The 22438-nt window shown below is 44.3% G+C and overlaps 1 protein-coding gene across 1 annotated transcript; it reads left to right on the forward strand.

Annotated features, from left to right (window-relative positions):
- Window positions 1–2673: 2673 nt before the first annotated feature.
- On the forward strand, window positions 2674–3772 carry LOC108165504 (cell death protein rpr). Its single transcript, XM_017301562.2, has one exon. It carries the CDS (start codon window positions 2946–2948, stop codon window positions 3162–3164), a length of 219 nt encoding a protein of 72 aa, XP_017157051.1. The 5' UTR covers window positions 2674–2945; the 3' UTR covers window positions 3165–3772.
- The last annotated feature ends 18666 nt before the right edge of the window (window positions 3773–22438 follow it).

The following is a 22438-nucleotide window of genomic DNA, read 5'->3' on the forward strand; positions in this document are numbered from 1 at the left end:
AGACGTCAAGAGCAGTCAAGACCAGACAAAGACTGAAAGCCAGAGGCTGATGAAATGGAGGTTTTTAAAAATGCAAAGTGGAATTTGGGATCCCGATTCGGAAACTGATGTGGCTGGGTTTCCGGGATTGACACACTTTCGAGGAATGAGTACCATTATGTGGGTCATTTGACATGCAGATTGAAAACTCAATCGAACAATCGAAGCCACAAGACAAGACTCCCAGAAGAGCCTTATGACAATTAGCTATGCAAATGATATATGGGTTTCGTGGCAAGTCAATCTTCAGTTCAACCCTCTGGAAACGTGCTTAATTTAAATAATATTTGCAATAATTACCCGCATGACTGGTGGGATTTCTTTTGGGCCTGTAATCCTTTAGGAAAACAAGAGTTAAGCAAACATCAAGATTACTATCATTGAGACGATGACTACGGCTCATTGAGCAATTGGAAAATTAGATGAAAATCTTCTAGGGGATGGATCCCGGAGTCCCGGAGTCCCGAGTCCCGAGTCCCGAATAGTCAAGAGGGCAATCATCGAACTAATTGACATTCGAGAGCCTCAATTATATTAAATGCGCGAATTACCCTCGGTAATCGTAATCGTTTTCAGGGGCTACCTCTCACCATATTTGGCCCAGACCCAAGACCTTAGACTCCACCCATTTTGGGCACTGACTCAGCCACAACCGAAAAAGGTCCAAAGCATAGCTCCGCCCCACACACACACACACACACACACAAACACTCAAGAGAACACAAAAAAAAAAGAAACCGAAACAGAAACAGACCCAAAACGAAAATTTCAGCTTGAACCACTTTGGTCCCCCAATGGGCTAAGGCGAAAGAGAGAAACACACACATTTTTTGGCTTCCTCTTTGCCTTCTGGAGCATGAAATGCTGTTAGGAAATAAGCCACGCCTCTGCTGCGATTTATGCTGACGACGACGACGACGACGACGACATGAACCCGGAAAAGCCAAGCCCTAGGCGGAGAAGCGAAGGCAGACACACAAAAAAAAAAAAAAAGAACTACATATAAATGCGCGAAAGAGATGGAACCGGACCGAGCGAGCAGGCCAGACAACAAGTAGTTCTGCCAACAATAGACCTAGACGTAGAAGTACTCGGTGGCCGTAGACGATGACGATGACGCAGAGCCACCCCTAAGTGGTAGCGCTGCTCTATCCATCCCAGTGGAAGCACTTGAGACGCTCGCCGTAAGGTTTCGACTGTGTGTGTGTGTTTCTGGGTACAACATTACGGGATTGTGGGTGGAGTTTACATAGGAACTCATCCGTAGGCTAGTTATGGACAAAGATTTTGGTGACTTATGTAAAAGGATTTTATAGAGACCTCACCAACAGTTCCATGGGTTCCCAATTGACATGTATGGGTACAATTCAACTTTGAATTGGATGTTCTTTAGAATTATGTACTCTATATCTATACAAAATCTAAATCATATTCATAAATAGGTCCTGTCTAAAGTATTATTTAAGTATTTACACATCATTCCATCAAATGGGAAGCGTATGGCAAACAGATCGAGGAAACTAAGAACTGGGAAAAGCCCGATTGTATCATTATTATTTTAATACAATGTATAACATTATGAACTGACCGCAAGTTGATAAAAGTGTTCTTCCGTCTGGATTGCTACTACAATCATTAAATAATATATATCATTTCCATTTTATACTATAAAAGAAGTCATTGAAAGAGTTTCAGCACGATAATTATTAATCATACGTAGTATACATAATCCTCGGCGACATTTTCGTAAATAATACTTATAAAGGAATTTCCAACGAAAAACGTACAGATCATATCCGAGTTGTTCCGCTCTAATGGGAATAAAGATTGCATATGAAATACGAAAATGAGGACGGGACGAGCCCATTGTTGGATGTGCACCTTACATGGTATATGCATAACGTGAATTTATGAGAGATTGTCATAATATTTAGTCGGAAGTGTGTGGGGAGACATTTGTAAAGAAAGATGCTGTCGTTGGGGGCTTGGAGGGCTTGGAGGGCTCGCCATGGATGTACTAGGCCCACTTCTTGCCACTTGCCCATATTTCACGTGTCACTCTCTCTCTCTGTCTCTGTCACACCGAAAGCACGAGAAATCCTCTTCGTACGTCTTTCATCATCGTCATTGCCTGACGATTTAATACAATTAATATGCTAACTGTACTTCTCGCCGAATACAGTTACAACAAAGGCAGCGACGTTGCCAACACGCATGGCAACAGGCGCGCAAGGTGGCCGCGCTGCCACCACCGCCACTGCCACTGTCACTGTCAGTGCGGCCGCTGCTTCTGCTTCAGCTTCTGCTTTCGCCTATACCTATACCTCTGCCACGCCCACACTCAGGCGCCCTGGCAACAACAACAAATTACGGGTTTTTTTTTTATTTTCGGTGAGATGAAAAAATACGAAAGAGACGATGTCAACAAAAATACCAAAACAAAAAAATTCGTACAGAGCACAAGACAGAGGGAGAGAGAGAGACAGGGAGAGAGAGAGAGGGAGAGAGAGCGAGCCTAAGGAAATGCGAGCACATTAATGTGCGAGCAGAGCGAAATGAGAGCAGAACAGAACGAGCAGCGCAACCACCGCAGCGGAGAGAGAGAGCGGCTGGTATAAATAGCATCGGGCAGCGCTCACCCCGCATTCAAAATCCAGCCAGCGAAGCGTGCGGACGTGAGGCGAAGACAAACAGTTGAATAAAGATACATGTAAAGAGCCAGAGCAGAGCCAAGAACAAAGTGAACGAACTCGAATCTGTGCTGTGGCGTGTGTGTGCGTAACAATAAGCAACAAAGCATTTAGTTAATATTCAAAGAAGAGAAAGTCATTGAGTCATCAGTCGATTGCCCGCAATTGTGCAATTATAAAAGAGAGACGAGACAAAGAGCAGCGGCAGCGGCAGCAATGGCAGTGGCCTTCTACATACCCGACCAGGCGACTCTGCTGCGCAAGGCGGCGCAACAGGAGCAGGAGCTGCTGCGCCTACGCGACTCCCAGTGGCGCTTCCTGGCCACCGTCGTCCTCGAGACCCTACGCCAGTTCATGGACAGCGCGGCCAGCCAGTGCCTGCCACGGTCCGGGGGCGGACGCAAGTGCGGCAAGTACCGCAAGCCCTCCCAGTAAGCAGTAAGCGGAGCCGAAAGAGAGCCGTGGAGAGGAGCAGCAGCAATAGCAACAGCAAAGAGAAGAGAACTACAGTCCAGTCCAGAATTATAAGTACAAAGGAAAAACCCAGTCATGAATCAGCCACATTTCTGTCCAGGATATGCTTCAACCAGCCACCCAAGCCACCCATCGACCACCGCCCCAGGACTCCCCCGACAATATTTTTTTTTTTTTTAGTTTAATCATCAAAGCGATTGTGATAATGGTTTTGTTTCTACGAAAAAATTATACAACAAAAAATGTATGCAAAAAAAAACAACAAAAAATCCCTAAAAGAATATTTTCACAAAAACATTTTGTACGGAAAACAAAAAAATAGTTTCTCTAGCAATAATTTCCAGATTTTAAGCATATTTAAATTAATTGACAGACTCAACTCTCTATGTAATCTGAAATAGATTGTAAGATCTTTTTTAAGCGATTTTTTTTTCCGGAAGATTTTTTTTCTATCTCAAGAGCAAAATACTGAATCGAATGTCGACGATGAGGGTTTGCCAGAAATTGTATCAATTTTTTGCCAAACATAAAAGTCAATAAAACAAACAATGAGAAAATTTAAACGAAAACACAGTCTGATATTTCATTTATTGATGGCGGTAATTTTTCAGAGCACAAAACGGAACCACATGACGGCACGACATTGATGAACTCTCGGAAAGATTCAGGAACCAAGAGTCAACACGGCGGAACATTTTCCTTTTGAAGATGGTTTTGCCGTCGGATAATCCAGACATAAAATCAATCAATTGTTTTCTTTCCATTTCCGACGGGTTTTTCCTATCCAGATTGTGAACGAAATTTACACTCAAAGATAAAGATCCATAAAAATAAAAAAATTTTAAGGGCAAGTACTTGTTGTATTTATTTTTGCCGACGGCTTTGATGGATTTTATGTTCTGTTAATTTCCGAATAAGCTTCCATCTTCCTCAAAAAAAAAAAAATTAAATTGGAAACAATAATTTGCATAGAGATGGACAATATTTTCCGACGGCAATTGTTCAATATTAAAATAGTAATTGTAATAATTGTCTAATTGCCTAAATCCTGGTATTTCGAATTATTGTAATTTGGTTTTGGTTTGATCTGTAAATGTAGAAGGGAATATTTATGCTCGGGATAGACATGTAAAAATAAAGTAGGGCATTTATTAGCCCTGGTATGATTATCCCCCTTTAAGGATATTTCCATCTAGACGAACTTTTCCACTCGGGGAAAGTTTCAGCCACTCCCCGACTCCACGACCCACCGACAACGTTGTTGAACAAGCGGCAGTCAAACACGCAGGGAAAATTCAATTATGCAAAAAAGAAATGCTCGTACAAAAATATTTTCCAAGATTTTTGCGCTGCGAAACTTTGTTGCAGAAGACGAGGGGGACTCCCCGTCCCTGCCCCGGCGACCCCTTGATAATGTCAAAAAATTAGGTGCTAACAAAACAATTTGCATTCTTAAGTTAATTTTTGGCCAAAGTGCTCTGAGGCAGGCACAAAAAACGGAAGAAAAAAAATCAATGTGCAATCCTAGAGGGTCTCGTCGAGGATATGGCGGCTGGGCTCCGCTCGACAAGGACTTTTAATTAAACTTTTGCACTTATGCAGCTGCCAAAACTGCAACCAGCACATCCTGCAGTTCAATTCACTTTGATTGCCCGAAAAAAGTTCATGAAAAGTTTCGCCGCGCTCGCGGAAAAAGAAATCAAAAATTTCACTTTGCCAAACAAAACTAATTAACGTTAAACAGATAAAAGTTGTGCCCAACGGGGCGGGCCGTGGGGGCGTGGGGGCGTGGAGGTTGCAGTAGCATATGAAAAATAATTAACACAAGTTTATGATTATGTTCGAGTGGAAGTTGCGCCAAATGTCGAGCGATTTGTAAGCAGCCGAAGGAGCTGTAAAAATCACAGACAGAACACATTTAATCCCTCGCAACCGAATGAAGGGAATAGGGATCCATTTGGCCAAAAACTTCTTCTGGCCCGCTCAGCTGTTAATTAGTTCGGAAAGTGTTCCCGGAGAGTGGGAGAGCAGGAGAGCGGGAGAGCCGAGCACATCCCGAACAGAGTTAAGTGAACTCGAATCAAAACAAAAGTTTATCCATAAATTTCCGGGAATTGTTTTCGCCTCAAAGAGGTATTATGGTATCCCTTTTTTTTCGTTGTTTGTGTGTGTGTGTGTGTGTGTGCTGCCGGTGTCTTGGGCCCTAACCTTGACTGATCTCTATCTGTTCGGACCATACCTTCCACATAATTGTCTGGCATTTAGGACGATTCCATCCATTCTCCTGTTCTTTTTTTTTCTAAATGAATTATTTCGATTAGCCCCGAACACAGGCCACAGGCAGAAAGACAGACAGACAAAAGATGTTTCTGCAAAAATTAACAAAGACCCGCAGACCCAAAAAGGCAAATCCCTAAACAAAAGGCAAAATATATTGAGCTGTGAGAGAGCATCGACTTGGGGCATACCCAGTGCTGAACAAGTGGACTATATCCCCGAAGATTACCATTCAAATATGTATACCCTCTGCTTCAGAATGGATACCCCTTGAAGAACCCAAAATATTGGTATTTCGTTTTTTTTGGAAGGAAGAATAAAATCAAATCAAATCAAAATCAGTCAACAACTAATGGCAGCCTAATGACATTAGATCGGCCTGTGTTCAGCAAAGTAGAAATGTTCCTGTAAGGGAATTATGAGTGCAAGGGTCCTGTCGTGGCCCAAGGATTAGCCGAAAGCAGGCGTGGGTGTCGTGTAATCAATTGGAAAACAGACCGAAGCTTCGCGAAGCCGTGCCCCGTCGCTGGCTATTATGACAGTTGTGCAACTGAAGGAAAATCTACGAGAGGAAATTGGATTAGTCGCTCAAAACTGATCAACTTTTGTAAGTTCTGTAACCTATGGAAAAACGCCCCCCAAAAATGTAATCAAAATAGAAGAAAGAAAAAAAGAAGAAATTGTGCTCTCAACAATAACATCATTTATAAGCCACGGCCGCGACAGCGGTGGCTCCACTCCAAAAACGAAACGAAGAGAAACATTTAAAAATATACTTTGATTGATGATATCTAGTCACAGTAACAGAAGGCAGAGTCAAGAAGTCCAGACGAAGGACACGCACACGTCAGGAAACGGGGCGAAATGAAACGAGAAAAACGAGACCAGGGAAAATACATTAATTATTGAAATGTCATTAAAAGGAAAACCCAAACTGACATCCTCCAGATTCGCATGAATATTTAATAGGAAAAGAAAAAAAAAAAAAAGAATAAACGGAAGAAAAGAAAATTATGACAAGACGATGCGTGACCGCCATTCGGTAGTCAGGATGTGCGTTGAAGGAACCTGAAGCAAATCACGCAAGATAATGCTGCTCCTGCTCCTGCTCGTGCTGCTGATGATGATGATGATGATGGAACACACTCATCATTCGCTGCGTATTAATTACAGGGTGGAAGTGGCTCTCAGGACATCCATCTGTTTATAGGAAGTCCCAGACCATTCATCAAAGTTGAGCGAACATTTTAATTAGTTCTTCTTCTGTTTGCCATTGAGGCCCGAAATCATGAAATCACGAGCTAATAGTTCTCATCGTCCTAGTTTAGTTATGGTAATGCCCTGCCACACCCCCATATACAAACAGTCCCCCCACCCTTCCCTCCATGCCTAGAATGCATTCAAATTTGCCAAAAGAATCTCTGAGACACATAAATGTCAAGAAAAAAGGACAACCCGTCGTGCCACAAATTTGTTTGCGAAAAACCCACTTCTCACCGAAGGATGGCATACCCTGTAGATCTGAAAAGGAAAGCCCTCCGGTGGCAGGAATTTTCGCGCCTTCATATGGAGATGGGCGATGGGCGATGAGCGACGGGCGTCAGAAACTATAAAATAAACAAACTTCCGTTGTGTGGCAGAGTCGGGCAGTCGGGGATCATCTCGGGATGATGTGATGGTTCCGATGCGAGCTGATGAGTTTGATGGGCTCGACATACGCTCTCTGGCCGGGGCGGGCCATTGATTGCATCATAAATAATGAATTTATGCTGACAGGCAGTCGTCAGAGGACCGCTCTGAGGCCTCTCGGCTGGTCCTCCGCGGTGGTTGTTGGGGCATCCTTTTTCGTCAACTAATAAAATATGTTTTTATTGCAATCAACAGAGAGAGTAGAGGAGAGGAGAGGAGCACACACACACGCACCGCGTATAAAAATTAATGAGCCACGGAGGCGCGCACCCTTCGGAATCCGGCATCAGGATCAGAATCGGTATCCCAGAACCCAGAACACAGAACCCAGATCCTTTTGCCAATGCAAAATACATTTCCATTTTTGCGCATTTTCCTGTTTGCATTCTGCCTCTCCCGCTGCCCCGTTGCCCCTGTCCCTGCCCCTGTCCCTGTTGTTGTTTCGTCGCATAAAAGTTAATGTTTGCCAAACGAAATGTTAATAATATTCATAAATATGTCAGCTAATAAAAATCTGCGGTTTGATTGTCACCTTTATGAGACGACTGTCACCTGGAAGCTGGAACCCAGTCCGGGCTTTTCCAATTTTTTTTTGCATGCACTTCCTGGGGGGTTTTCTTCGGGGCTTTATGTAGGTGCTAATTGCGAGACATTGTCCACTGAAGATGCTGGTTGTTTGTAGTTCTATATATCAAGGGATTGGCAGGGTTCTGTGGATTACAGATATCATAGGCCTGAGATCACTAAGAACTGTCTTCAGACAAGAAACTATGTTTTCCGACCTGCAACTGTGTTGCACAAACGCCAGCTGTCGTCGCAACTAAAACGGGAAAAGCAGGGAAAACGATGAGCCCTCCAACATCTCAGCCTCTCCCATCTTCAGGACGCGACGGCGAGTACTGTTTCCCAACGTTTCCCCGGGGATGATATTTTTACGATATTAAATGCTGAGATTTTTATAGATTTATATCCACAATTCGACGTCGTTTCTTGCTTTTTATTGAAATAGGAAACTTTCTGCATATTGCATGCATCAAATGCTACGGCGGCAGCAGCAACTTGCCACATCTCTTCTGGGAATCTCCTCTCTGGCCATTTTTTATGACAAAGAATGAAATGAGACGAAATTATTGACGAGTGAGGAGAGTGGCAGCGACAAACGGAAATCGCTGGCAATAGTCGAAGGAAATAAAAAAGCGAAATTACTTTTGATAAAAACAGCAACAACCTCGAGGACTCGTAAGGACTACAGCAATAACCCACCAAAAAAGAATCGACACAAAACTACACATAAGCTTCAGGCCGAGACCGAGACCGAGCCGAGACCGAGGAAGGAAGCAGCAGGAAGTCAACTACAAGAGGGCGTTGATTTGTCACAACTAGAGTTATGAGGTAAGGACAAAGGACGCAGGACGGAGGACAGCTAGGAGAGCAGCTGGCACAGGAACAGGAACAACAACAAACACTTCAATTACCGGAAAACGTGTCTCGGATAATACCTTCCAAGATTCCAGCCCAAAACACACACAAAAAAAGTAAATAAAAAGTAATTTCATTATTTGGACTTTTTTTTTATGGTTGGACATTTACAAAGAACATTTCTTTGGGCACGGTAGATGGAGATAGGAGTATATGAGGCTCTGGAGAGTTGAGAGATTTCTTTTTCCTTGTAATTAAAATTGTTTGAAATTTATATAAAATTATTTAAAGGAAGAGAGTGTTCTGAAAAAAGAGGTTTCAATTTTAAATAAATTATATTTTATTACACATTAAAAAAAAGTTTATATCAATTAAAAATCGGATAATAAAAATATCTTGAATTAATCTTGAAAATGAAGTTATATAAATAAATGAATTAAATCAGTGAAGTTAAAAAATAATACAAAAATAATTTTATTTGTTAAAATTAATGAATATTGGAAGTAGAATATTTTCCAAGAGGTAGTATTTTTTAATAAATAAATAGAAGATGGAAGGTGGACATGGAGAATCTGAGGAGTCTCAGGAGAGTTGGTAGGTTTCTTTTTTTCTTGTAATTAAAATAGTTTGAGAATTATATAATTTATTTAGAGAAAGAAAATCTTCTGAAAAGAGACGTTTAAATTTTATATAAATTATATATTTTATTATCTATTAAAAAAAAAAATAGATATCAAAAATAATAAATAAATTAAGTTAATTAATAAATAATGATACAAGTGTTATAAATTTAAAAATACAAATTTTTGGAATCACTAAAGTAAAAGAATAATAAAAGAAATAGTTTTATTCGTTAAAATTAATGAATATCGCAAGTGGAATAATTTCCAAGAGGTAGTATTTGTAATATAGGGGGTATATATGTAGATACAGAGACGCTATGGAGAGTTGGGAGATTCTTTTCCTTATTTGTAGTCAAAACTTTGCCAAAGGCACTCACAAATGGTTGGAGACCCTTCCACAACTAAGTATTCGGGTTGCTTGATGTTTATTCCTTTGCATTAATATTAATAACGCGTTCCCAACTTTGTTGCACAGTGTTGACATGTGCCGGAAGGAAGGAAGCAAGGCAGGCAGGCAGGTAGGTAGGGGATCTGCAGGGGGTTACGTCCTCAAGATGGAAAAATACTGGCACTGGAAAGGTGTGTTTACGAATAGTTTTAATGGGTTATCATTGTTACTGTTTTCCTTGTTTCCCCCCGTTGCCATTTTCCCCCGTCTTGGTCTTGTGCAAAAAAACGAAAAAAAAGGGAAAACTGTCATAAATGTCATTGCTCGTAAAAGGCAAAATGCAATTTCCACGCCCCTTCAGCAATGCCCTGAAACCTCCCCCCCCCACCCTATTTTTTATGTGTGCAACCGAAACCGAAACCCAAACCCATCCCAGATCCATTCGTAGGATCCCCGGCTGCGTGTGAAATTATGATAAATGTGCATAAAATCGCGCCAAGGAGAACGTTGCACTTTTGCCTGCAGTTCCTCAGTGCAGCTCCGTTCCATTCGGGATCCGTTCGGTGCTGTCATAAAAAATCGGCCAAATTGCCGGCCAGCACGCACAGGACAATGCCAGAGTCGGTCCCTCTGCCCTGCCCAGACCCTGCCCTGCCCCTCCTCAGAGCAGTCGCAGTCGCAGTCTCCTGTCAGAATGGCATTTTTCATTGCATTTTCTTTTAATTAAATTAGCTTTTTTAATGCTTCCTCCCTCCTCCCGCCGCCCTGTTTTGCTCTGTTTTGACTTTGGTTTGTGGTCATAAAAATACGAATGAAGCGGCGGAATAGTGCGGCTACTTAGGATCGTCTTCCCCGCGATGGGCACACCAACAATTTTCGCAATAAAAAATTAGGAATTACTCAATGGAAAATTGTGTGGATTTGTCGTAAAAAAAAAATGGCACAAAAAGATATATATTCTTTTCGGAAAAAGGTCTTTAAATGCGAAACGTGGAAACGATCGGCCCCTAAATGATCTGCAAGAAAATACACACGAGTAGAGGTTTCCCCCCCCCCCAGGATTTCCCAGACATTATGGAAAGCCACTGGGGTAATTCAACTAACCAAAAGGCTGGACACTAAGATAAACCAATAAACCAATGTCGTAGCCACAAACATTTTCCATTTCCGTTTGCAAGATGTCTGGGGCGAAGGACAAGGAACGTCCAAGACGTAGTTCAAGGAAGGGAAGTCCAATTGACCGGCGCTTAGGAGTGGACTTTGCGGAAATTGCAAAATTTCTGCATCGTAATAAGATGAAATTAAATTGGAGCCACACACACACAGGCACACACACACACAGGCACACAATGGAGCCTTGAGCAAACAAGTTGGAAAGGACACTCGTAGGAGGCGCAGCCAGGCGGCAAATGAACCACTAATTGCGTGACGAAATGCAATTTAGTGAACTTTACCTCAGTCCCAGTCCTAGACCCAAGCCTTCGACTCTGCTCCACATCCTTCGGCTAAGTAAATAGTAAGGTTCTGGTGCCTGGTCCAGCTTCGATTTTGGCAATTAAATGGAAAACGTCATGGCAAAAGGCCCTGTGTAATGGCAGTAATGCAAACATCGACAAGCCTGGACAATATCCTTTTGTTTAACTAGGCAATTTAAAGTGTTAATCCCTTCGATCTGTCTGTCCTTCCGGCAGATTCTGTCAACCCTTTGAGGTATCCGTTGGCCCGGCCCGGCCCAGTCCGGACCGTTGACAATGATAAATTACTCGGACACTTTGTGTTTTAGCGTGATTTATCGCGCCTGCCGACACAGGACACGTGTCGCCTCAGTCGGCCTTACTTTTGGGTTGATTTTTAATTAAATGCAAACAAAAATGACCATTTGATAAGGTCGAACTGTTGTTTCGAGGCTTCACCGTCCCGGTTACCGGGTCCCATGCTGATGGGGCTGCAACATTTTCCAGGCTTTTTAACTCATATTTAAAATGCACTCGGCCGCCCTGAAGTGGGGACAAACAGCAGCGGACTGCAGCCAACTGCAACGCATTAATTTTTATAGACTTGACTGCATTCATGAAAATTCATTGGGCATCGGGAGCCCCCCCCCCCCCCCCCCAGCCCCCCGCGGCCCCCTCCGCCCGCATTCATTGCGATTGCGGTCTGGGAGCAGTGGCAGTTCTCTTTTTCATCACTCTTCACCGGCCGTTGCACTCGGCACAACGATTTTCGACTTAATGATGTTTTCCGAAATGCATTGGCAAATATGTTTCGCAATTCCAGCAAAATAAAATCGACAGGAAACGGCCAGAGAACACAATGCCGAGGACGTTTTAATACCCTTTACGAAGGTCGTAATGTGCTAATGATTCTAATGGTATTCCAAGAGGATTATCCGGAGAAGATAAATGGGGTATTCACTAGAGCCCTGCATGAATTCAGTAAATTATTCCACTTGCTCATTATCCACCATAAAGTGAGCGAGAAGAAAAAATCGAATTTTCAGATCTGACGCAGTACAAATAGCGATACCTGGCGGGCGATCGAAGCGAATACCGAATGCCACCGGAGTGATTCGGTTGCCGATTCACGCAGGGCTTTGGTATGTACTCCACTTCTTTATTAAACTAGAGATCATTCCAATTTGGTGAAGCCTGAAGAATGGTGATCAATGATCATTTTGTCATCGGTACCAAGTCACTCGCCAAAGTGGTCATACCCTTTCCACGCCGTCCGGTTGGGTCTGTTGCGGTTCCCAGTCAGGCTCCCGCACACACAGGGGGCTACCCAAAAAGCCCAGCCCCATCAGTCAGTATTTTCAATATGTTTATGTGTAATTTTCAAATAAAGGTTTAAATGGTTTTTGGCAAACAATTGCAGACCCCGACCTGGTTCTAGATCCCATTGTGGGATTCTGGGACGGTTCTGCGGGGATATTCGGAAAGAGACGAGTGTTACATTGCGGTTGTTTGTTCTGGCCATTGATATTGGTGTAACGATTGGGTGTTCCCTGTTTCCCTGTTCCCTCTTCCCTGTCCCCTGTCCCGTGTTCGGTTCGCGTTGAGGGCCTGTAATCAACATGGTTGCGGCTTTTCATTGCTTTTTGCTTGATTATTTTGCAATATTTTATAGATTTATTTGCTGTCCTGCAGGCACCAGGAAATGGCAGTAATTATCGAAAAAGGAATTTGTCAGCTGACCATTAGCCATGATTACTGTCGAGCTAATTTAATTGAAATTCCTCTTTTTATATCTGATAGGGATTCGATGCTAGTTCTAAGAAGATCTATGAACTTTCAAAAAGAGATTTTTATTGAAATTGCATCTCTGTGGCACCTTCGGTTGATGAATCAAACAAAAAGTAAGACTTTCCATCTTTGAGATAAATTTGTGTGTATCTGGAGGGAGTATATTCTATACAGATGACGAGCTGGTTGTTATTCTGTAATTCTGCGGATCCACTGTTGTCCATGTTGTAAATTCTAAGTTCAAGAAGGTCTACTACGATTTGGTATATCCTAAATTGGAAAAGATGGAATTTTGGCAGGGCAGAATATATCTAGACTCCTTTATTGCTACTTAAAGGGTTCCAACGGTTATGGATATACTATGGTGCTATACTCTGCGACAAGTGGGGACTGTTCGAATGTAGGAGAATGAAACTTACTTAAATATGCTAAAAATAGTACTTCATAAAATTGAATACAATATTAAAGCACAAAGACAATCGCAAACATCGGTTTTGATGAATTTTTCCAGACATATGCCAAGTCTGCTCTGGAATCGGATCAGGTGGAAAATCTGTGGCTGAGGAAAACCCAACAGCTAATCCCATTGGATATTTCTTCCTAATTGTAGACCTAGATAATACCACTCCTGCCGCAGTGCCGCCCTGCCCCCCTACCCTAGCCATCTGTTAGTCCCGTGCAAGCTCGATTGCCTAACCAAAACCAAACAAGGCTCCTCCACCCACAGAGATCTCGACTAAATTACGTGCCAATCAACCACTTGGAAGATGACAATGGGCCGGAGACGATAAGACGGAGACAAGGCGACACGGCTGTCTACGCAGGACAAACTTATTTGTTTAACAGACAGACGGACGGCAGGGATAAGGCCACGGGTAGTGGGGGGCAGGACAATCCTTGCCTTGGCTCTGACTGTGTTTGCTAATTAGCACATATTCCTCGAAGGCAAAAGAAACACACGGCTCTGGGCTCTGGGCGGCGGAGGCGGCGGCAGTGTCAACATTTCACTTCACGTGAGAAAACAGGGAAAGAAACGAAACGAAACGGAACGGAACGAAGTGATGTCTTCTCGGCATCGTTGTCGTCTCGCCGGATTAAATTGTTCAATTTTAAATATGCTCTGTCACTTCATTTGTAAGGAAATAACCAGCAACAAGAGAGCAGGAAAAACTTTGGCTTTGGCAGCAAAGTTTTCCCCATAGGGTGACGGCAGGGGGATGCCCGAGAGGGGGGGGGGGGGGAAAGAAAAATCATTAACACGCCCGCAAGCCCAAGCCAAACGAAAGGATAACAGATTTTTCTGCTAATTTGAGGCAGACTCCTTTGTGCGTGACTAGCAGGAAGATTGAACAGGGAGTGGGGAGTGGGGAGCAGGGAGCGGGGAGTGGGGAGCAGGGAGCAGGGACTCAGACACTATCTTCCTCTTTAGATCAACTTCTTGGCTGGCATCTCTCGTTTCACTCGAGTGACGAAGCACTGGGAGATAAGCTCCTTCCTGGCTGGGGAATGAATCCTTTTTGGGGTAGGGAGGGGGGGGGGCTGTCACAGCGAAAGTTTCCCAATAAATTGCGTTTCTCGGGCTGCCGGGTTGACAGTTTTGCTTAACGCTTCATAATCAGCATGAGGCAAATAAGTTGCCTGCCATCTAATTGTGTGCTGCAACAATTAAAAGCCGAAAGGACTTAAGTCAACTAAAAAGTTAGACCCAGCGACAGCGACAGTTCCCTCAAACCTCAACGCCTCGGCCCTGCCAACATCCTTGCAAGTCCTGGGCTAAGGCGCAGCTGGCGATTCCTGGCCAAGACAGAGCCACCCAGAAGTGGAGTCGCAAAAGTTTTTCGAAATATTTTCCAAATGCTCCGCCTTACGCCTGAGTAGTTGGCCAAGGAAGTGAGCCGCGTCCTCCGGGGATTTCCTTTTGCCTGACTCGCTCCCAGTGTGGCCCTTTTAACGCTTCGGCGACTGCACACAAGACAGAATTAATTGTTGAGTAATTGAAATTTTATTTATATTAGTTTCCTTTGGTGGTCCTGGCCATTCCATTCCAGCTCTGAGGCTGTTCGGTGACCACTGCAGGCGGTATCCCTGCTCTGCTCCTTTTGTGGATTGAAGTGTGTAATTCTTGTTTTCCATTGTAATTTAGTACTTGGCTTTGGGGCTTCCCTTCCATCCAAAAGCCGCCACGGGGCTCATTTATTATTCAAATTTACTTAGTCGTTTTTTTTATTTTTGGTGTTGGACGGCTTTGATTTTTTGGGGAGTTTGTTTGGAGATTTTCAAGAGTGGAAAATCAATTATTCGCTTTGTTGATGATGTCATTTTCAAGTTTTAAGTCATTTGTTACGGATAAATAGCGGAAGGGATTGAATTTAAGATACAAAACTGTGAGTGCTGGGACTTTAAATGTTTTTGATTTTTAATTTAATTCAATCAGCACTTTCGAATGAGCGGAATATTCAATATCTGCGTCGTATTCGAGTGCGAAACGAAGAGGATTTCATCTCGTGTGCCTCTAGCGTTTGAGATACGCGAAATGGCAACATGCTCACACGCACATTTTCGTTATCTTCTTGGATTCGTGCTTTCGCATTCGACTTTTATCTACTAGATTCAGAGTTTCCCGAGGAAGAAGGAAATTCCCAATCACTTGGTTTAAATTCGAGAGCTAGAGACCAAGGACAGCCCCTGGAATGGGCATGGTTGTATGTCCCCCACTCGCCTCCTTCTGTTAATGCGTTTTAATTTAATTTTGCATGCCCAACCGCACAGAACAAAACACAAATGGCCAAATGCTCAAATGCTCAAATAAAAACCCAGCACCGAACAATGTTGCCCTCCCTCCCTCACTTAATCCCTGTCCCCACAAATGGTCAGCCCGGGGGGGTGGGACATTCAGAGGTGTTTGGGGCACTGGCACTGCAGTCCAAAGTCCAAAGTGGCACTGGGAGTCAATAAGAATGCGATGTGGATGACGATGGCTGTCAGGAACATAACAAGCTGAACACGACACACACATAGCACATGGAAATGAGACGGAGAGTGGGACTGGGACTTGGAGTGGGACTTGGAGTGGGACTAGGAATGGGCTACGGACTTGGCTATCAGCAGCAAACACACACAGCAACAACAATATAATTGTCGGTCATTTGCAGCAGCAGCAAAATGAGCAGCAGTCACAGTCCGAGTCCCAGTCCCAGTCCCAGTCCCCTGCCACCCACTCCAATCCATGGAGAGGACTCCCCCCTTCATATGCAAATCAAACAAAAAGCTTCGTTGAGGTTTTGCCGGGCAACAATGTTGCCGCAACATGTGCCAAGAACAAGGGGTCGTTCCTGGGAGATGAAAGATGTAAGAGGAAGTCCTCGAACTCGGACCCAACCAGCCATTTGATGGTTGCAGATAAACAGGACGGACCATGAAGCCACTTGTCCAGGGATGGCCCGGGAATCGTTTGCTTTTATTGACCGGCCACCGCCGGACAGACAATTACGTTTACTGCGGTCAAAAATGCAACAACTACGGCCAAGTTATGCGCTAAATGTTCCACTACAGTTTCAGGACATGCACAAAGGACACCAATGGGAAGACTTTCGGGCATATAGGGTTTTCCACTTGAGAGAAGGCCCCCGTCTAAGGGTCTAAGAAGGGTCTGGTGAAAGGTATCCCCTGGTCTAGGCCACCCCCACGAAAAACGGGTTGCCTTGTTAGCCCAGTCGTATGCGTAATAACCCTGTTACGGTCCCCTATTTTATCGTGTCTCATGTCTCGCCATTTAATACGAAAAGTTGTTATCAAAATAATTGCAGCGATTGCAACAGAGTTGAGGTTTTTGGTCCAGGCCACCCAGGCTCCCAACAAAAACAGCCGCCAGCAGAATCTCATTAGAATAATGCATCCCAAAGTGGTGCACAGTGGAACAGGTGGCAAGGTGGCAAGGTGGCAGCCGAACGGGGGACAGACAGACAAAACAATTGTTGATTAAATTCATTTTAGTCATTTGCATATGGAATTGTCTGGGTCTGAGTGCGGGTTTTATCACGGCAGCGCATTGAAAAGTCATTCCGGGAATGGGCTGAAGGATTTTGGCCACAAGAATAATGAAGTTGCCGTAGAGTCTTAAGTCTCGAAAAACAATGCCAGGCCATGGCCAAAGCCAGTGCCAATGACAATGAAATGACTTAGGTGTTTCGGCTTGGGCTTGGGCTTGGGCATGGTCTGGCTTTGTGGCTTCTGGGGGGAGGTCTGTGGGGTGTGCGGTGTGGTGTGTGGGTGTGGGTGGTACGCACTTAGGTGTACGGGAGCCCCATTGTTCTTTTATGGATGCGATGCTCTTCCTGTTTTGATAATTTAATTGAAATGGCAGCCAGGCAATGCCAGGAAGTTGCCATGCAGTTGCCCAAATGGAAATGCAGTGTTTATTTCGGTTTTGATTTACCCAAAAACTGGCTGAAACCGAGAGAGTAGCCCAAACAGTTGCCGATACGGGCAGATGCATGGGCACCTCTTTGGTTCGATCAGACCTCGGCAGGCCACGTCAACTCCTTCCGTAAGCCGACACTTTGGCAAGCCCTTTTGACAAGTCTATAGTTACACACGGCACTGAGGAGGAGGCGGATGGGGGGGGGGTGGGCCAAAACTTTGGCCTGCCCATTGATTGCATTAGTTCCGTCCGAAAGGGGGGGCCACATGAGCTCAAAGTTTTCGACAGATGGAGACAAGACAGCCCAGGCTTCGTTTCGTTAGTTCTACTTCAATTTTAATTGACTTTAAGCAAAACACAGACCACAAACTGCGGGGGAAGCTCCACGGAAATGGCTCGTTTGACTTTTATTGAATTAAAATTTCCGCGTACGCTCAGAGCCGTACAGAGAGCCTTAATTGCAACTGTAAGTGACGACGTGATTACCTGAAAGAAAGAAAGAAAAAAAAACGCAGCACACACACGAGAGGGAAAAACTTCGACTGGAAGCCATTATGTTTGCTAGAGCACTTCCTGCCGCAGGACTTACTCGATTTTAAAAGTTTTTCCCACACACACGCGCGCGCCTTGCCTTCGACTTTCTTTTCTCCTTTTTTTGGCCGTGTGTGTGTGTGTGTGTGTGTGTGTGTGTGTGCATTTTTGATGAACTTGAGCCTGGTCTTGGCTCTGCCGGGTCCTGCTTCCTTGTCAGTTCATTCCATTTGCATATCGTTTACGTTTTAATGTGATTATGGCGTGTGCATATTGAATGCCTTTGGCCTGGCCTCTTCTTTCTTTTTTGGGTGAAAATTTCCTGGGAAATTTTCTTTCAACAGTTTGCGCCCGGTTGCGGTTAGTTTCGCCCTTTAATGGATAATTCGACTTGATGAGTCGTTATAGCCAGGTGCCTCTGCCTCTGTCTCTGCCACAACTTTACCGTTAGGTATGTAGTTGTTTCCTCTACTCGGTATGCAAACATTAGCCATAATGAATATTTAAACGGGACAGTTAATGGCATTTCCTCTCCATCTCTCCATCTATCCGTCTCTCTCTCTGCTTTAAGCTCTGACCTCAATTTTCCCCTCTGGTCACACCTTTTTCTGGCCCTGCCGGGCTGGACATTATTTTATTGCACAATTTACAATAAAATTTATTTACGACAATGTTTTCGAACTACTTAGGAGAGATCTTTCAAGTGCCCCCACTGCCACTCTATTTCAGTGTTTTAATGCCTCTTTTATTGGATAGAACACGGAGTTCAATAGACGATGACAGGCGACCGACCCCCCCCCCTGAGAGAGAGGGAGAGCACACGTTTCGAGATAGAGAGTCGAGTTGAGACTCGCTTTTTTATGGTCAACTATTGACTGTCGGTCGTATTTGGTCTAGATGTCAGCAAACATAATTCACAATTCGCTAGTTTTACGAGTCGCTTCCGTTCATTTGCCGTAAAAAGGCAGCAAATAAAACGCTGGACAGCACAGGACAGGACAACGCGCCCGCATCATCAAGTGACCATTGTCCAGTCCCGGTTTGGTTCGCTTTTTTTTTTTTTACGGCATCAAGGGTCATCCTTTTGTCCTTAATGGCCAGGGCAGTTCACTCGCTGATGGCGCACAGGAGGGCGGTCTGAATGTGGATCTGGATCTGGGGTTGGCCTGGGTCGGGGGCTTATGTGTTACGTCACTTTGGATAAGAATTTCCTCCATCTCCCATTTCCCATCTCCCGATGATGGCTGTGTTTTTTGTGTGTGTGTGTTTCGGGGGCCTTTGCAAACATAAGTTATTTATGATCCATCATTGTGCAATATTTGGTAAATCTTGCCGAGTTTTTACTGCCTCGCCCTCGCCCCCGACACGGGGGAGGTACAGTTGGTTATTGTTTGACTATTCCTTTCTGAACATTTCCACACGAACTGACAAGCTGTCAGTATTGGCCAGTCCTGCCAGCCATATGTGTGACTCAGTGCGACATTTGGAGATTTATTTCGCTTATCGTTTGGGTAAATAAAGTTATAAAAGTAGCGGCCAGAAGGGAGCCTTTTAGGAGGCGGCTTGATTTGATTTGTTCGAGCAGGATTTAAGTGAATTTAGATTAAATTTAATTGCCGCTGAGGGTGGTTCTAATACACCGTTACCATTCTGATTCTGAAGCCTCGTTCGAATCATACCTTTAATCAGCCCATAGTCTTACCTCTTTCCCAGTCTCTCAGTCTCTTCCTGTTTCCATATATCATTTGATTTCATGCAACGTTAATTCCACACACATATCGCACCGGTTACAAGTAATTTCACTAATGCCTAACCCTCTCACTGCCGCACACACATAAAAATGTCCAACATGTCTGTCACTGTTCGAAGGAAAATTAATGTTTGCCAAAAAAAGACCATAAAAAATGCAACGCAAAAATAACATAAAAAAACCCCAAAAAAAAAGTCAAATAAAGAAGGCAATAAATTTGATGCAGCAAAACACATCGAACCCGATTCCAAACCGAAGCCCAACCCCCATTCGATTAACAACATAATTTCGAGTGTCATTAATGTGCACATTATGCCAAAATAATGCAAAAATCATATAATTTATATGCCCGGAAAGGGTTCGGGCCCGCAAAAGGGTCAGCAGCAGCGAGAGGAATGAATGACCACTAACGGGACGGCATAAAAGTGGCCACAAGCAAAAAGGGGTTAAGGGGCGTGCGGAACAGCTCCCGGTGAGAGGAGGACGAGATGCGGTCCTTTGTGTCACGAATTTGGCCATGTGGTCAGCAACAGTGGAGAAGCACTTGAGCGCGAAGGCCCAACAATGGACAAAGGAAGCCAGTGAACGGGGGCGCTGGAGTGCTCGAGTGGAAAGTGAAGGAAAACCAAAAAGAAAAAAATGTTGATGATTTTCCGCTTTCACAGCCGGGATGAGCCACTTAAGGGCTTAGCGCTAGATAAGTGCGAGTCAAACACGAATTAGGAATAAGGAATTAGGAATTAGAAAGGGTTGTGGCATCCCTACTCGGAGTAAATGCATCAAAGTTCCAGGGAGTTCTTTTGAGGACTCTTTTCTCTTCGAACTCTTCGCAGCCCCCTCCAAAAGTTGTATGCAAAAAAAACGCTAACGAACCGCGAAACTGTCAAAATATTTCCACATGTGAACGGCGGATGTATCTCTACCTCCCACCCCCCCTCCCCCGCAGACACCAAGCGACGCACGTTTCCTGGTGAATGAAACTAAAACGGAAGGATACGGAAAATAGCAGTGAGCAAAAAACGGAGCACGGAAACCGTATGCAAAACACACACACGACGGCACACATGGGGACACAGGACAGACGAGGCACACGGGGCACACGGTAGCCGGAGACCTTAACCCCTTTGCTGCCGCATGCATTTCCTCCACATGATTTTGATTTAGTGGCACTTTTAAGGCAGAGAAAAGCACTCTCCATAGAGAAGTGGCATGCATGGACGGCCTATAAATTCAATTTGTGTATTTATTGAGGCATAAATGCGTCAGCGGCAGGAGCAGGAAGCCAGAAGGCAGGACCCAAACAGGACGACTTAATGCACTACCAATTATAACTCAATTTTCATAAATAAGAAGAAGAAAGAAGTGCTGGCAAAAAACGCCACAAAACACGCACCACACACACACACACACACACGCACACAAAGGGAGGGAGGGGTGGTGAGGGGGCGGGGGAGGGTTAAGAGTTCGCTACGCCTTGACAACTCTATGCTTTGATTTTTGCTCCTTGCTGTAGTCCTTTTTTTTATATGAAATATGAAACAACCGCATGTGTGCAAACAATTTTGGGTGAGTGTGTGAGGGGGGGAAATCGGAAATGGAAAGGCCGTTGAAGGGGTAGGACACAGGCCACCTTCCCCCCCTGCTTCTTTTTTGGGTCTGGTCCCGCCGACACATGAACCCTTTATATTTATTTATTTATCCCTTTTTTTTTTTTGGTGCAAAAACATTCGATTTTTATCACCAAAATCAATTGCATTATTGTGTTTGACTTTTTTCGACAGCCAGCAACATATTATCCGAAACGAATTTAATATCTTTAGCAACCATGGATAAATCAATCCATGGCGAGTAGGCAAAGGGTTGGTATTTTGTGTACTTTGTGGCTGGAGAGCGGCTCATAACTAATACTCTTTATGGAGTCCATTTACTCGCCAAAGCGAAGTATTCCCGAATAAAATTGATGGCCAGCTGCTTGAAATATCTAATAGGTAAAAATCTGCTACAGGTAGCAACGCCAGGCAAAAGAATCCAAGAAGATAACGAACATACGCGTGTGAGCAAGTCGCAATCACAGGGGGGATGAGATAAACAATGACAAGCTTCGTTTCTTTGTCTCACAATCGAGTCAGGGGTAAGTATTGAATATTCCGCTCATTCGAAAGTGATGATCGGACACCAGTAAGCGGCCATCGGCCCGGATCTAGATTCAAGCCGGCTCCCGACATCCATTCATGCCTCGGAGCAATACTGCGGCAAATGTTCTGCGGGGTTACCGATTTTTAACCATTATTCCCTTTAAAACTCCCACAACGACACATCCCTGATTAGGTCTCAATTGTGGAAAGTTCTTTCCAAGTTTTCCTCCTTACAGTATCATCCCCATGGTCTTCCGAAGCTGTCAGCGGTCTAAAATGCAACATAAATCATAGAGCAAAGGCATGACAGGATGCGCTTCGGTCCTGATGATGCTGCTCCTCTCCACACATGAATCACTTGATGGCGCAGCGAGTGCAACAAACTGTGATTAATAGCGTACAAAGCCAGAGACCCAGGCCCAGAGAGGCAGCCCCCCCACACGCCACCCACACAAAAAGCTTGAGCTGACAAATTTTCATGAATTTTTTATTAAACATTGAAATCAATTCCATTTTGTTGTCCTGCTCCTGCATATGTGTGCTGTGGGTGTGCTGGGGGGGGCTGCGGGCTGGGGATATTTTTTAAAAACATTTTTTTGCCCGGCATTTCAGAGTCTGCCGGGCTGCAGCACACGGTTCGACTTAACTTGTTGATTTATGGCTTGCGAGCTGTCAGCGCAGCGAAGCCAAGAGGCAACTGCCGTTGCCAGTGCCGTTGCCTGTGTCGTTGCCGTGTTCTGGTCTGCTGTTCAAAATGGGGA

This window comes from Drosophila miranda, chromosome XR (genome assembly GCF_003369915.1).
Source record: "Drosophila miranda strain MSH22 chromosome XR, D.miranda_PacBio2.1, whole genome shotgun sequence".
Lineage (NCBI taxonomy): Eukaryota > Metazoa > Arthropoda > Insecta > Diptera > Drosophilidae > Drosophila > Drosophila miranda.